We start from the raw sequence: 14525 nt of genomic DNA, 5'->3' as shown, positions 1-14525 counted from the left end.
GGTGATGAGGTCCACTAAGAGGTCTGCTGGTGGGGACACCCAGGAAGTAGATGGGCCCATGCCAAAGGCCTCCAGGAACACTGACTCATCCCCAGAAGGTTTTGGGGCTGACCAATCTCCCCCTCTGGCGGAGGATCTCCATAATTCGGGAGGTGACCTGGGGGAACCTTCTCCATCTTAGTCAGTGTCAGTAGTGAGGGACTCAGGGGAGTCCAAGTGCACTTGAGCTTATGGTGACCCTCTTCAGTGGGACTTTCGGAAGGGGATCCGCGAGCCGTAGAGGTTTCTTCGGGGAAAATGAGCTGGGGATCCTCTGGCACGGGCTGTCCCTGAGACGGGATGAAGGGAGTCATCGCCAAATCCAGGGGGGGCCTGGGTGGTATCTGAGGGGATGGACTGGGGTCTCAATCCCTGGGAGAGAACCCTCTCCACCACTTCAAAGGCTGAGGGAGAAGTCCTCCCCAGATCCGAAGCGGGGACCGGAGCCGAAGACAGGGTAGCCTGAGGTCCGAGGGAACGGATCGGATCCGAAAAGTTCGGAGCCAAAGAAACCATTCCCCTGGGTCCGAATCCCTGTCCGCGGCTCCGAGAGTCACTCGGATCCGAACAAGTCGGATCCGAGGAACTCAAGGTAACAGCCGGAGTCGAGGTTGGAGGAACTGTCAGCGCCGAGCTACCAGCTCCGAAAAACCTCAGATCCAAGAGCTCCGAAGCCGAAGCACGGACCGGGGAAGGAGAGATGGGGCAGAAAAGAGGCATGGAGGTCGCTCCTCCAGAGGGAGAGGACCTGGCAAGACCCCCATCTGAATTTGGGTCTGAATAAATCTCCGCATCATCCTGTCCATATCCATGTCCAATAGGGTCCGAGTCGATCTCGAAGAGGCCACCGACTCGGATCTGGCTGATCTGTGCAGTGGGGTGGAGGGCCTCGGGTCTGAATGTTCCAATGGCTCCGGTGAGAAATAAGGAGACCAGAGCCGAGGAGAAACAGGCCTCATGGTCTTAGATGGGGGGCTGAGAAAGAGCTCCCTGTCTGGGGATCTCTTACGATGCCTGTCCTTTTTCTCACTTTCTTCTCTGTGCCTTTCCTTTTCCTTCTCTTTGTCAGACTCGCTGACTGAAGATCTGTCCTTTGAAGACCCATCGCCAGACTAAGAGGGAGGTTGAGTCCTTGTCTAGGTGGAAGGTGGTACACCAGCGACCGAGGCAGATTACAGCATGGCAACAGGGAGAAGGCCTTTGGCAACTAGCTTGGCCTTACGATCCCTAACGGCCCTACGGTTGAAACCTGAACAGACAGCACATTGAGTGGACAAATGTGCCACTCCTAAGCATATCACACACAGAGTGTGACCATCAGAAGGGGAAAGCTTATGGCCACACTGTACATTTTTTGAGCACAGACTTTGGCTGGTCAGCCATAGTCCTGCACTCCAAGGTACAAGTACTACCTTTCCAAAAACCACACACACACAGGTAGGGAAAGGGCAGGCCTAACTACTACTCTATACAAAAAAACTTTTTTTTTTTTTACACCAACGACCAAACGCGATACTACAGAAGGGGAGGAAGGGAAATCCTAGTCAAGCACACCTAGATATCAGCAAAAAAAATGTCTACTTACTATCCCTGAGCTCAGAGCAAAGGAGACCATGATGCACACTACTGGCACGGCAAACGAGATCTGGAAGAAAGATAGGAGATGGTAGGGCATTATGGGTAAGGGGAGGAGCTCGGTGCAGATGCTAGAAAAAAAGTTGCCGGCTCAGATCCGATACGGACCTGTATACCCACAGGTTGCAGATAAAACGAAGTTAACTACTTCAGATGTGCTCTTAAGGTAATAAATCCAACAAAGTATATCGACAACTAAGTTATTACTAACTTGCGAAACCTTACTACTTATTTATACCACAACAAGCTAAGAAACCACACACAATACACCAACAAGACCAAAAAAGTCAGGCAGCCTACCTAAAGTGCAAACTACCTAGCTACCTACCAAAACACAACACTAACTTCAATAACACTAAATTAGGAGTAAGGGAAGAACAAAATAAAAGACAAAAAAGCACAATAATCTTTACAAAAGGATATGCTGAAGCTGAGCCAGATGGAGCTGCTCGCAGGAATGGTGGCAAACTGGATCTGGCGAGTAGGTTGAGGAGCGGGGTATTGTGGGAAAGGGAGGCAGAGCTGGAGAGTTGAAAGTCTGAGCAGATTGGCCTGTGTCACATCTGATAATCCACAGGTTGAAGCCAGATGGAGCAGACATCAGATCCTTTTGTTTAAATAGAATGACAACTAAAATTATGTTTACATTCCCATATCACATGCCCAAAATGAGAATGGCACATTAATGTTCTCTGCATAACCGTACTCCATACACTTTCTTCTCCTGCCACTGCCAACTTTCTACCCAGTTGCCACAGTTTTCACAACACTCATTCCTTCTTATAAAAAAATCAAAAACTCAGTCAATATTTGCCTGGACATTTCCATGTGTGACATCTGGCACTGGCAAATATTTCAGTGAAGCAACATCCAAGGCACTCCTTGTAAAACCAGTCTATCTTCTGGTAATCTTGCTGGTATCTGGCATCATTAACAGTAGTAACTTCTCTCGATGTAAATATCAAACATTCCCATCAAATTCAACAACTCGATTTTGACTGTTTCCAACTGTTGTCACGTCACTCAACTTTAGTCTTAGCATCTTTTTGGCCCTTCAGGAATCTAACGCTGATCATCATGGCAAAACAACAATACAGCCAGCAGCTCTGTAACCCTCAAAATAATCCCTTTTCCATGACACAAGCACATTTCCTCTTCCTTTTACTAAAAATGCACCAAATTAGCAAATAATTTAGTTTTCATTCTGATTTAAATGGAAAATCTCAGGAAAATGTCTATCCTCAAGCCCTCTGAAAGGCTTTAACACAAAACAGATCTATAAAGCACCAATGACAAAAATCAAACTGAGAATGGCATTATGTAGTCCAAAGCAACATTCCGACTTGAGCTTGTATACTGTGGGTCAGGGAAGACTGCACACTATTCCAGACGTTTGGGCAATCAGCAAAATGGCCTAAATGGTACAAACTTAGATCTACGAGTGAGGGCAATGTGTGCGTGTTGTGTGCTATGTGTTGTGTGTGTACGTGTAAAGATACAGTCACTTACACATGTTTCATGATTACATGCATCAGAAGTATCCCTGCTTAATGAGAGATGGCTTGGAAATGGTTTTCTGTTGAATCCTAGTAAAAAAATATACATTTTGTGTATTATCTCCTGAAAGGAATATTCATGAAGATCTGAGAACTATGAAAAGACAAACATTTAACAGCAGGAAATGCATCACCAAAGAATTTGACTCTACAAGGTAAAACACATGCAGCAAATTTACATCTGCATACCTTATTGATGGCACAAATGCTCTTTTCTCTAATGGAACCACTGCTGGTTTTTAGAATCTTTGACAAATCTTCTCGAGCTGACAGAAGGTGTGCAACAGAAATTGTGCACTTTGGTGATAAGGCACTCCGTTTAGGCTGGTACACCTTGGCCAACTTTTCTGACTGAGCCTGTTTTGTAACAGAACAAAATTAATACAAAAAACAAACAAAAAAACAAATGCTTTATAAAATTTAGAACATAACAGATATAAACATTTTTTAACTTCAGTTGTTTTTCATACCATTTGAAAAGCACTAGTATTTAAAGCTAAAATGAGGAGGATGTGGGTCATATTTACATTAGTTTCCATCAGATGGCCCACTTAGAGACTTTACTTCTCAGTAGAGAATTTCAGTAAAAATGCCTCCTTTAAGGAAGTATTCTTGCTATGTCCACTGCTTCCTGGACTTCAATGAAAGAATAAAAGCTTTTCCTGCTTAACATATGTCATTACCTTCCATAAAAATGTCATTAATCCAGGTCTTAAGCATCACAACACATTAAAATATAAAAATGCAGTTACTGTCTTACACAGAAGCTGGAAGCAATCCTTAAGAGTTCAGTTTTTAAAGTAACGTACTCAGAACGGTGTTTAGAAGGTTCCCTATATAAAGGGAGGTCCAAATCCTGCAATTTCGTACAATGAAAAATAAACTAATTTAAAGACCTGCTTTTACAACTTTTATTTTTTTTGTACAGGGACTAGGCTTTGCTTTTCTGCATCTTCCAAAATGGGGGACTGCAACATTCATATCCTTGCTACTTTATACAGGCTCTGAGACGTGTAGATGCAGCAACCTCAGACTTGGAGTGTGTGTGTGTGTATTACATATATATATATATATATATATATATATATATATATATATATATATATATATATACACATACACACACACACCATTTTATATACATATATATATATATATATATATATATATATATATATATATATATATTGGTGGACCTCTCTCCACCAATTCAAAAAACAACTCAAAGATCTCCTAAAGTCCGATTGGCTATGTCCGTGTTCTAATTCAGACTAATAGTCAACATCCCAGGCCTACCTAATTTCTACCCAATCCAAACCGTAAGGGTCCTCAATGTAGCCATGTTAGTCCATCTACCTAAGTCTGTTTACCTCTTTAAATTATTTGTATAACCCTATTACTTGTTTACTTGACTATGAATGTAATACTTATTACGTGATCTTCTGATGTTTTTGTTAATCTACCTCTATTCTTTGGAGCTTTTCTCCCTGGGTCTCTACTGAAAATGGACATGTATCCAGCTAGACTAGCCCGGTCAACAAATGTAAAATAAATAAAATAAAAAAAAATATATATATATATATATATATATATATATATATATATATATATATATATATATATATATACATACATATTCACACTTTTAGTTCTGCTCCTGAGGACTGCAATTACAATTTCAACAAACATGCCTTTAGAACTAAAAAAAAAATCATTCTCAAAGATCAGAGATACTTTAACATCACTTGCAGAACCTCATTCTAGTAATGCTGAAAGGAGAAAGGTACATCTGTAGCTAACTTAACTGCCTGCACGATCTTCAAAGCATTGCTAAACAAGGAAAGTCACAGTACCACAAGAGCTATAAACATTCACACGTTCACAGTACAGGAGCCTGAGGTCCCTTACATTAAAGCTCTCAGTCGCTGCACATATTTCTGCTGTGGGACTTGAGAGAGAAAGGGAGAAACCATAGGCAGAAAACACAAAAAGGTCCAATACAAAGACAGGGGATAAAGGAGACAACAGTCTGGAAAAGACTCATGACCCTGTGGTTTGTACAAGGAAAAAATTAGTAGGATCACTGAAAAATCAGTAAGGATTCCACGGTGGTACAGCTGTAGCGTCGTTACCTCACAGGAAGAGGTTATCCCGTTCCGATTCTCGGCTTGGTTGGGAGTGCCTTCTGTGTGGAGTCTGCATGTCCTCCCCACGGTTGGGTAGCGTTCGAAAGACATGCGTGCATAAATGGGCGTGCCTTCGTTGAAGGTTGGGCATCGAGCTGGCACCTCGACATTTCGTAAAAATCTACTGCCAATCATTAGCAGACTGGAGTTCCGCTGTGGCGACCCCTTATCGGGAAAAAGATGAAAGACAAACAACTGAAAAATCAGTGACCATCCTACCTCCTCTATTAATGTGCACTACTGCTCCTGGTGGAAGGAGTGGAGACGGCGCAGCCCAATCAGAATCTACGTGCTGTATTTTAAATGGAAGTCTCAAATTTCTGGGTTTTGCACTTCTTCACCAGTGTAGCCCTCTTGTGCACCAAATGTGACTTGCACTATAATCAATTGTTAGCAGGATAAATTTCCCAGAATTCCTATCATTCAAATGAATGCAATTATGAAAAGAAATACAACGTTCAAGTCAAATTCCAAGATATCTGAAACAATGCAATGCTTCAATGTTTCCAAAGGTAAGATCTCCCCAGCGGGTTGACAGTTGTGAAAGCACAGCACAAAATAAGCAACATTGCTTTAAGGTTTATTTGTGGTTAAGGCCAAGATGTTTTTTTTTTTTCTTTAAGTAATTCTCTGCAAGGCAGCAGGTCCCTGCTATGTGTAACAAATAAGATGCTGAATAATCAGTTTTATAGGAGAAAAGGCTGCAAAAATGAGTTTGGCATAATGGTTAAGGCGTTTACTTTACAAACACAAAGTGCAGGGTTTGATTCTCACATGAGGTAATTGGCTAAGCTTAAACTGGTCCACAACAGCAATTAGCCTAGTACTAATCTACGAACCTATGAACTTAAGATGATCAACTGTACACATTACTTAAAAGAGCATAAATAACAAAAGGACCAAGCAGAAAAAGTATAGTTGTTTTAGTGCATTTACCACAACAGCAGATGTTACATTAATGGACTGCAGTCTGCCAAGAATATAACAGCTGGCCAGTTTTCCCGAGGCTTAGGCCACTTCTATACATGTTACCAGGCTGCGTACTCGAGCTCTTGAGGGAGAAAACCTGGGTGCCAAATCACTTCAGGACTTTCTTACCAATTGAAAAATGAGGCGGACACTGTCCTTTTAGAAAAGTTACAAGATGTAACCCTAGTTTTCCAAAATACATAATGAAAATTTCAAAGGGGGGGGGGGTAGAGGGAGGGAGGGTGCAGTTACTGCAGCAGTGATTTGATCAAACATCTATTGTTATGGTATGTGCACTTTCACAGCAGTACTATGTTCAAAATAAATCACTGCTGCAGTAGCTTTTCTCTATATGGATACAGTCCCAAAGCTTAAAGAATCAGGAGGCGGCAGATGAAAGTCCAAGAGCCCCTAGACAATGATGTTAGCAAAGCCTGCTCTAGACCTGGAAAATAAATCTAGTTTGAAGTGCTTTTTATGAATGGGGGACCTAGAGGTGGCCTTTCAAATGCTTCCACCCCTTTCCAATATGGCAGATTGACCCTTGATCCTCCCTGGAAGTTATGTTAGGAATAAGAGAAAGCAATAGCAAGGGACAACCATCTAGAAAAAGTCGATATGACACAGGCTGCCCTTTCTTTTTCCCTTCATAGGAAACAGCAGTTTAGCTATTCTAAAGGATTTAATTCAGTCAAGAAAATACCAGAGCTGCCTATGCATACCCAAATTATGGAGAACCCTCTCTACCTGGTTTTGAGGTTCTTAATTGAATCAAGTCATAAATCTCCTGGTTTTCTAAGTAAACTCTGAAACCACTTTAAGCGTGAAAGAAGGATTCATACAAGTATTCCTATCTCTATAGAAAACCAAATAGGGTTCATTCACCATAAGGGCTTGCAACTCAGACCTTGTCTCAATAAGCAACACAGTCTTCAAGTCATGGACCATAAAAATCAGCCAGATGAGCTGGTTCAAAGCGAGATGAAGCTAACTTTTCCAGCACAAAGTTAAGATCCCAGGAAGGTGCCAACTGTTCCAAAAGGTGGTCTTAACATACAAGACATGTTTCATGAAAAATCTGAATAAAGACTGAGTAGAAAGAGGAGGATCCATAGGCAGATGTGCTGAAATGCCAAAAGATGAACTTTGATACAGTAAGTAAGATAAGCCAGAAGATAACTTGCACAAATATTGTAAAAATCAGTGGTACAGAAAACCTGGAGAGGGCCCTGTGGTACCAACTAGCAAATCTCCACAATTTAGTGATACGATTTCCTAGTAGCAAGGTTTATTTGCCTCCTTTAATATCTTGTGCGCATCCTCAGGAAAAAAGGTGTCTAAAAGAATCAAAATTGAATCATCCAGGATACAAGATCTGAATAGTAAAGACATAGTAAAGCCTTGTTAAGTTTAATTCTGGTGGCTGTCAAAAAGCAATGGAAGCCAAAGTCTAAACCAATTGTATTTGAAGTACTGGATATCGTACCAGAGATAAAAGAACTGGAAGTGTGATCTTTAGAAAAGGGAAGGAGGAAATTACACAGAAATTAATGGAAATTGTGGGAGCATTACATGCAGAATAATGTTCTGAAACAGGAGTGAGGTTTAAGGGAAGCCAGGAACTGAGCAATTTACGTAATGTTGGACTGAGGACAGTTATAAAAAACAACTTATGTGATATTTAATGTATCTAATGGGAAACGTGTTATGTTTTTTTCTTTTTTTATTAAATGTAGGTTTGCCTGTGTGTTTAGTGACAATTTAATAAAGGTGTTTAAAAAATAAAATCATCCAGGCAATCAGTTGTAGCCGTTTGTGATTGGGGTGGGAGGTATCACACTCCTTCACCTTGAGTGACTAGATCCAATGCATGAGGAGGTTTGAGGTAACTGTCCTTGGCCAAATACATAAGGAGAAAGAACCACTGTTGCCTTCTTCTGACACTTCAGAATGACCGTGAATATCTGTGGAAAGGGTGGGAAAGCATACAGCAATTTTCCTCACCTGGAGAGTGAAGAAGCATCTGTTTTACACACCTACCTTAAAGGAGTCCTGGAGTAGAATTTGGTTTAGTTGTTTGTTTTAAAAGGAAACAAAGATCTACTTGGAGGAGGAGTTCCCAAAAAAAAGAGGATCAATTCCTGAATCCCCCCAGTTCAACTTCCACTCATGAGGGTATTTCCAGGCCTGCTCAGCTTGTCTGTCACTACATTTTGCTTTGAGAGAACGTAAGTGACTTGAAGAGTTAAACAGTGCTGATTTGCAATCTCCTAAGCTACCACAGAGTGTTCAACCTGGTACCTCCTGTTTATGTATCACATCACTGTGGTGGTGTTTCCTGTGATTACCTATAAAGGCCTTGGGGGACCAAAGTGTTGGAGATTTCAGACCATGAATAACAGCCAACATCTCTTACACATTTATTTGCTTTATCCTGCCTAGTTTGCTCCAAAGACCCTGCACCTGTACCCACAAGTACACAGCTCCCCATGCAAAATCCAATGAATCTACTGTTATGGACTGAGCAGGGGATGTGAGAAAGAATGGACAACCTGGATTCAGAGATGCTTGGTCTCTCCACCAATGCATACTCCTTCTTCAAAAAGCCCAGCACTGGGATATGAAAAGTCAGCAGGTGTATATGTTGGGTCCAGTCATTAAAAAACACAATTTTTCTCATGTGCAGCCCTGCAAGAGGAATCATGAGAATCACAGATGCCATGAACCCTAGCATCCTGAAAAACTTTCTGGGAGGAGCTTAAGAAATATTAAAGATACTCCGAAATTACACCTGTGGAAGAAATGCCTTTTGTATGGTGGAATCCAGAAGACATCTCATTAACACAAGCCTGTGAGAAGTAATCGGTCAACTTATGAATGCTGCGCTGGAACTCTAGAACTTGACAAGTAGATTTTGTATCCATCTAAGAGACTCCTGATACTTGAAGAAAAGACTCTGCAAAAATAAGAAAGTTGTCTAAATAAAGAAAAATGTGAATGCTGTGCAAAGGGCTATCACAGGAGCTAGACGCTATGTGAACACTTTTGGAGCAGTAGATAATCCAAAGGGTTATGAAGAGAATGGACAGTGCAATATCTAAACAGAAAACATTAGAAAACTTCTAAAGTCTGTGGCAATAGGTGTGTGATAAGCAACTTTGAAGTCTAGTGTTACAAAAACAACTCCAAATAGGAATGAGAGGTAAAGTTTGTGATTTCAACATTTTGACCTATGGTACTTCCACAAACAGGTTGTGAAAGGAAAGGTTAAGAACTGGTCCCAAGAGGGATCCTTCTTTGACACCAGACAAAAATCTTGATTAAACACTTTCCCCACTGACTTGGTGGAACTTGTTCTATGACCCCCAAGAAAAACTACTGGTTGATGACTAGAGGGAAAGGAAAGTCTTATCTGGATGACGTGGGGGAGAATACAGCAAAGTGGAGGGAGGCTTTCCTACTGCCATTTGGAAAACTTAAAAAATAAAACTTTATGGGCATTCAAAAGCCGTGCAGCTAAAACATGAGGTCTTTAAGGAACACTTGCATATATCCCATGATATCCATTACAGGTAGGCATCACACAGTGAAAACCCTAGCTTGGCTAAGTTTCCCCTACACTGTTTTCATTTGAACTATGGTTAGAACCCATTTGTCTGAGGCAAATCTAATGCCAAAGGGGAAGGTGGGGAGAGAGAATTTGGGACAGATTTAAAGGAGTGGTAGGGAGGAATGTTGCAATAATCAACAAATTACTTCACTGTCCTTTTTCTGGCAGGTTTCCTCTTTTTGGACTCTTCCTGTCACTCTTTCTTACAATTATGCACATTAGAAATCTGAAGCAAGAGCTTGTTTTTCTTGAAAAAGAATAAGAGGTTCTGGCACTCGGAGTGGGGGGCCTGAAATATCCAAGTAACCTTTTCAATTAATTTACCTCTGTCATCAAACTCGGCCTTCTGCTACCAAAGTACTAAAACAAACAGAAACTGCCTAGTCAAAGGAGAATTTAATATTTCAAACTTCACATCTTCAGAAAACTTCCGATTTTGAAGCCAAGCAAAACATCTCAGCAGCAGAAGCCGTTGATCTGGACAAAGAGCCAGCACAGTAATAAACACATTTCAAAGAAAGTTTACTTACGACCTCCTGTGGCTGGTAAACCGGCAAAAATAATCCTAATGTTGGCAACACAGGAACCAGATTATTCACAACTCTAAAGGATAAAGTAACACAGGAATAAATTCTCTTCGTAGACCTAACGGCTTTTCCAAACTTGTCAGGAGGTGAAGGATTAGCATTTACCGTATTTTTTGTTGCTTCAGGACCAGACACTGAAATAGCTGCTGGATCTGATTTAGGATTAGAAAACAAATATTTGTAAAACGGGAACTTTATCAAGTGTGTCTGCCTTTTTAGGGGCTGCAGCTTGACTGTCAGGTATATTGCACACAACATTAAAAATACCTTCCAAAGTTATCAATAAAGGAGAAACAGGATTATGTTCTAATAAAATCACCTATAACAACTCACATTTCCTCAAAGAAGAAGGGAACCTACTCCCTGTGAAACATATTGTTCATCTTAGAAATAATTTGAGAAAAAGAAAATTTCTCTATGGGAGTTTCTGAGAAAAAAAAACTTTTCTTGGATTCAGTCAGGCTCCAGAATCTGGACAAAAAAACCCAAAAATAAAACAGAAGATGCTCTATCCTTATCTTTGCCCACGACAGAATATCCAAGAATTTAGGGGACTTGACTTTTTTTAACACAAAAATTAGTCACTTTCAAAAGGTTTTAAAGGCTGCAATAAACTTTTAGCCAAAGTACCAAACTGTTATCAACAGAAAAAAACTCTCTAAGGAAGACAAATGTTGAATTTGGGTTCTTTTTTCTAGGAACATCTCTAGAACGGGCAGACTCAAAGGTGGTACATCACCCCTGGGGCACATGCACTCCATGCTGATTTGCCAATGCCTGTGTAGGCACCTGAACTGACACAGAGGATATGGCTAACCCCTGGCTCATGGTGGCTGAAGTGACTACATCAGAGTGCTCCACAACCAGAAGTGAATGGTCTGAGTAACAAGTTATGACCACTGCAGAGTCACCCCGCCAGTAGACGAGGTCTTAGCTGTGTTGCCAAGGGCCCCTTGCAGATTCTCTTTTTCTTGGTATAGATGATAACAGAACAGACTGACCAGAAAGGTGTTCCATGGTTCTGCAGAAAATGAAGCCTGATCTCCAATTTGCATTGCTGTAATAGGTAAGTTGTCACAGGAAGTGTTCGCAAGCAGTACACATGCTTACACCCCCCCAATCACCAAATTCCCAGTAATTACACCCAAACACTAATTAAATACACTAATTACTACACCACTTTTCCTAATAAAAGTTGCCAATTAAGTCACAGCACTTAGGAGCTAAAAAATGGAAGGTTGACTGACAAACCAGTTGGTCCTGTCAATATAAATGCACTAAGAGTCACAGCACCTTTACACATCATATTAAAAATAATACAGACTAAGTTAAAGTGTGGAAATATTCTCCAATAGGGACTTATCTACACCACAATGGATAGAAAAAAGCAGACTGATCATCTGAAGCCATCGGAAGCCCAGGGATGATTGCTCACAATAGTGGAAAGCAAGTACTTAAGTAATTTAGTGCCCAGGCTCCTGTTTTCTCCCTAGAGAGCATAAGCTGAGTGTAGCCTAGGTGCATGTATGGAAGAAGCCATAGGTTTTGGAAAATTATCTGACTAGTACATTCTTAGCAAAATATAACCCTTACAGCTAAAAAGGCTATTGCTGCTGTGATATATGGTGAACCTCTCAAATTAAAACAGTGAGGCGGAGAAAAGGAAGGGATTCTAACTTGTTTCCTATTACTCTGAGTGTACAGTTATGCAGACAAATACTGAACTAGTTAACGGTAAACGGGTACAGACCACAATCAGTATGCTACATAGTATGGGTTAGGGCACTGGACTAGAAAATCTTTCACTAGGTTTAAAACAAGACACTAGTAAGTGTGTCAATTATCCAAAGTCCTCTAAACAGAAGTGGTAAGCAGTTTAGGAGCAGCGGTAGTGTTGCAGCCTAAGCACAAGCCACATTGCTCATTATTTGCCTTCAGCAGGGATGATGCAAACAATTATAAAAGTGTGCAGACAAGTGAAGAAAGATAAGAGTCAAAATTTATCCAGTATGTTGGACCACTTTAAGGGAAAGTACAGCAGTGAAAGTAAAAGAACCATAGCAGATATTCAACTGATCACTGATGCAGTAGCCTGGGCTATATGGGTCATAATATACCTAGGATATAAAAGCTTGCTATCTTCTAAAGTCTAAGGTCATTTTCCATGTGCCCAGACCACTGAAAATTTGAGCAGTGGATGAAGAAAAACAGCAGTCTTTGCACCAAGCCCTTCAGAGCTTTCATGCTAACTGAAGTGAGGCTAGATCCCTGAAAAGATCAATGAAAGGTATATAAAAATGAATGTCCTCACTCTGCCATATAAAATCATGCATAATAAAATAAGTGGGATGGAGGGAGGGAGTGGCTACTGCAGAAGTGACCAATTTGAACATCTACTGTTATGATAAATTCACTTACACAGCTGTACTATGTTCAGCATTAGATCACTGCTGCAGTACCTTAGATATAAGGGTAGAATTCCAAAATACGAAAAACTAAGAGAAGTAAGTAAGAGGGATTCAGGAGCCCCTAGAAAATGGTCCATGAAGAGCCTGTCCTAGACTGGAAAAGGATTCCAGTTTGTAGTGCTTTGTAAAATGTACAGTAGACTAAGTTGCTGACTCTAGAATACATTTACAGTCTTACCACTTTTCAAAAATCCACTAAAGCAGTAAGACCCTTGTACAATGTGCCTTGACTCTATCTGGAACAGACTTATTCTGGTGGGAGTAATAAAAGGAAAAAGCATGGGACAATCATTTGGAAATTTTCTGCTATGACGGAGTTTTTTTTTTTTTAATCTTCACAAGAAAATTATCAACGTTTCTGAAGGTTTTGGTTCCATCAAGACAATATATCTGAACTGTCCATGGGCATCCAAAGTATGAAGAACCCCGTTCTTCACTCCTGGGTTCTGGAAAGATCAGGAAATGGATATCCTGGCTCAAAGTAAACTCAGGCGGCATTCTAGGCATAAAAGAAGGATTTGTTCTCAAAGAGTCCCCATCTTTGTGGAAAATAAGATAAGGCTGACCCACCCTAAACTCACCCACCCACGAAACTCAAACACTCTTTCTGAGATGTCACACCAAATCGGTAAAATTTTCTGTATTAATCTCTGATCTTGATGAGCTTGTTCAAATGAAACTTGTGCTAATTTTTCCAAAACAAAATTAAGATCCCAAGGAGGGGCCACCTGCTTTCTCAGCTGAAGGGTATTTCAGGACCCTTTCAAAACATCTTGACATAGGGAATGCAGAGGAAGGGATCCATGGACAGACATAATGAAACCTAGGCAGAAATATCTATTCGCCGAGCTCCTCCGTAATTGTTTCTGAAAAAGCCACCCCTAGTGACAACAGTCTAACCTAGCATTATGGACAGCTGGACTACCCTTGTTTCTCCTGCCAACCTTGTTAACTTAGTTCTCTTGAGGCAGTGTGGCAATTGCCTCATGTACACAGACAACCCTCTACTAACAACACAATCTAGTACACAGTGCGAGGAATGAATTTACACCAAGAATCTAGAATCCATGCTCTCTCTCACTCAAAACAGCAACACCGAGAAGGTTAATCAACTCACCCACCACTACATATTCACGTAGTACCACAACTCATGCACATACCACTACTCAAACACACAGTATGCATCAAACACGCAAATCCACAGAAGTGGAGGTTCTTTTGAAAAACTTACCGAAACACCAGAGACCTCTAAAACACAAGTCTGCTACAGCTAACACAGTCTCCACAGCACCCATGACACACAGCAACACCAGTGTCTTACCCACCGAGCCCGTAGGGCATAACTCAAAAAACAAGTTTTCTTGTCATTGGAGACTCAATAGTGAGACACAAGGATGTCCCACTCACCAGGCTGGACAAGGAGAAAGTCACGGTTAGCTGCCTGTCCGCTGCCAGGATTCACCAAATCACGCATG

General features: G+C 41.0%; 1 protein-coding gene across 1 annotated transcript in view; it reads right to left on the bottom strand.

Moving 5' to 3' along the window:
• LOC122791266 (protein FAM98A-like) overlaps positions 1–14525 on the bottom strand; it is a gene marked incomplete at its 5' end in the record, with an annotated part of 841249 nt that overhangs the window by 266413 nt on the left and 560311 nt on the right. The window contains 1 exon segment of the mRNA XM_044058940.1: positions 3420–3587. Within this exon segment, the coding sequence (XP_043914875.1) occupies positions 3420–3587 (168 nt within the window).

This window comes from Protopterus annectens, chromosome 1.part2, assembly GCF_019279795.1.
Source record: "Protopterus annectens isolate FY-2018-M chromosome 1.part2, PAN1.0, whole genome shotgun sequence".
NCBI lineage: Eukaryota > Metazoa > Chordata > Ceratodontiformes > Protopteridae > Protopterus > Protopterus annectens.
This window is presented reverse-complemented; position numbering and strand designations above follow the sequence as displayed.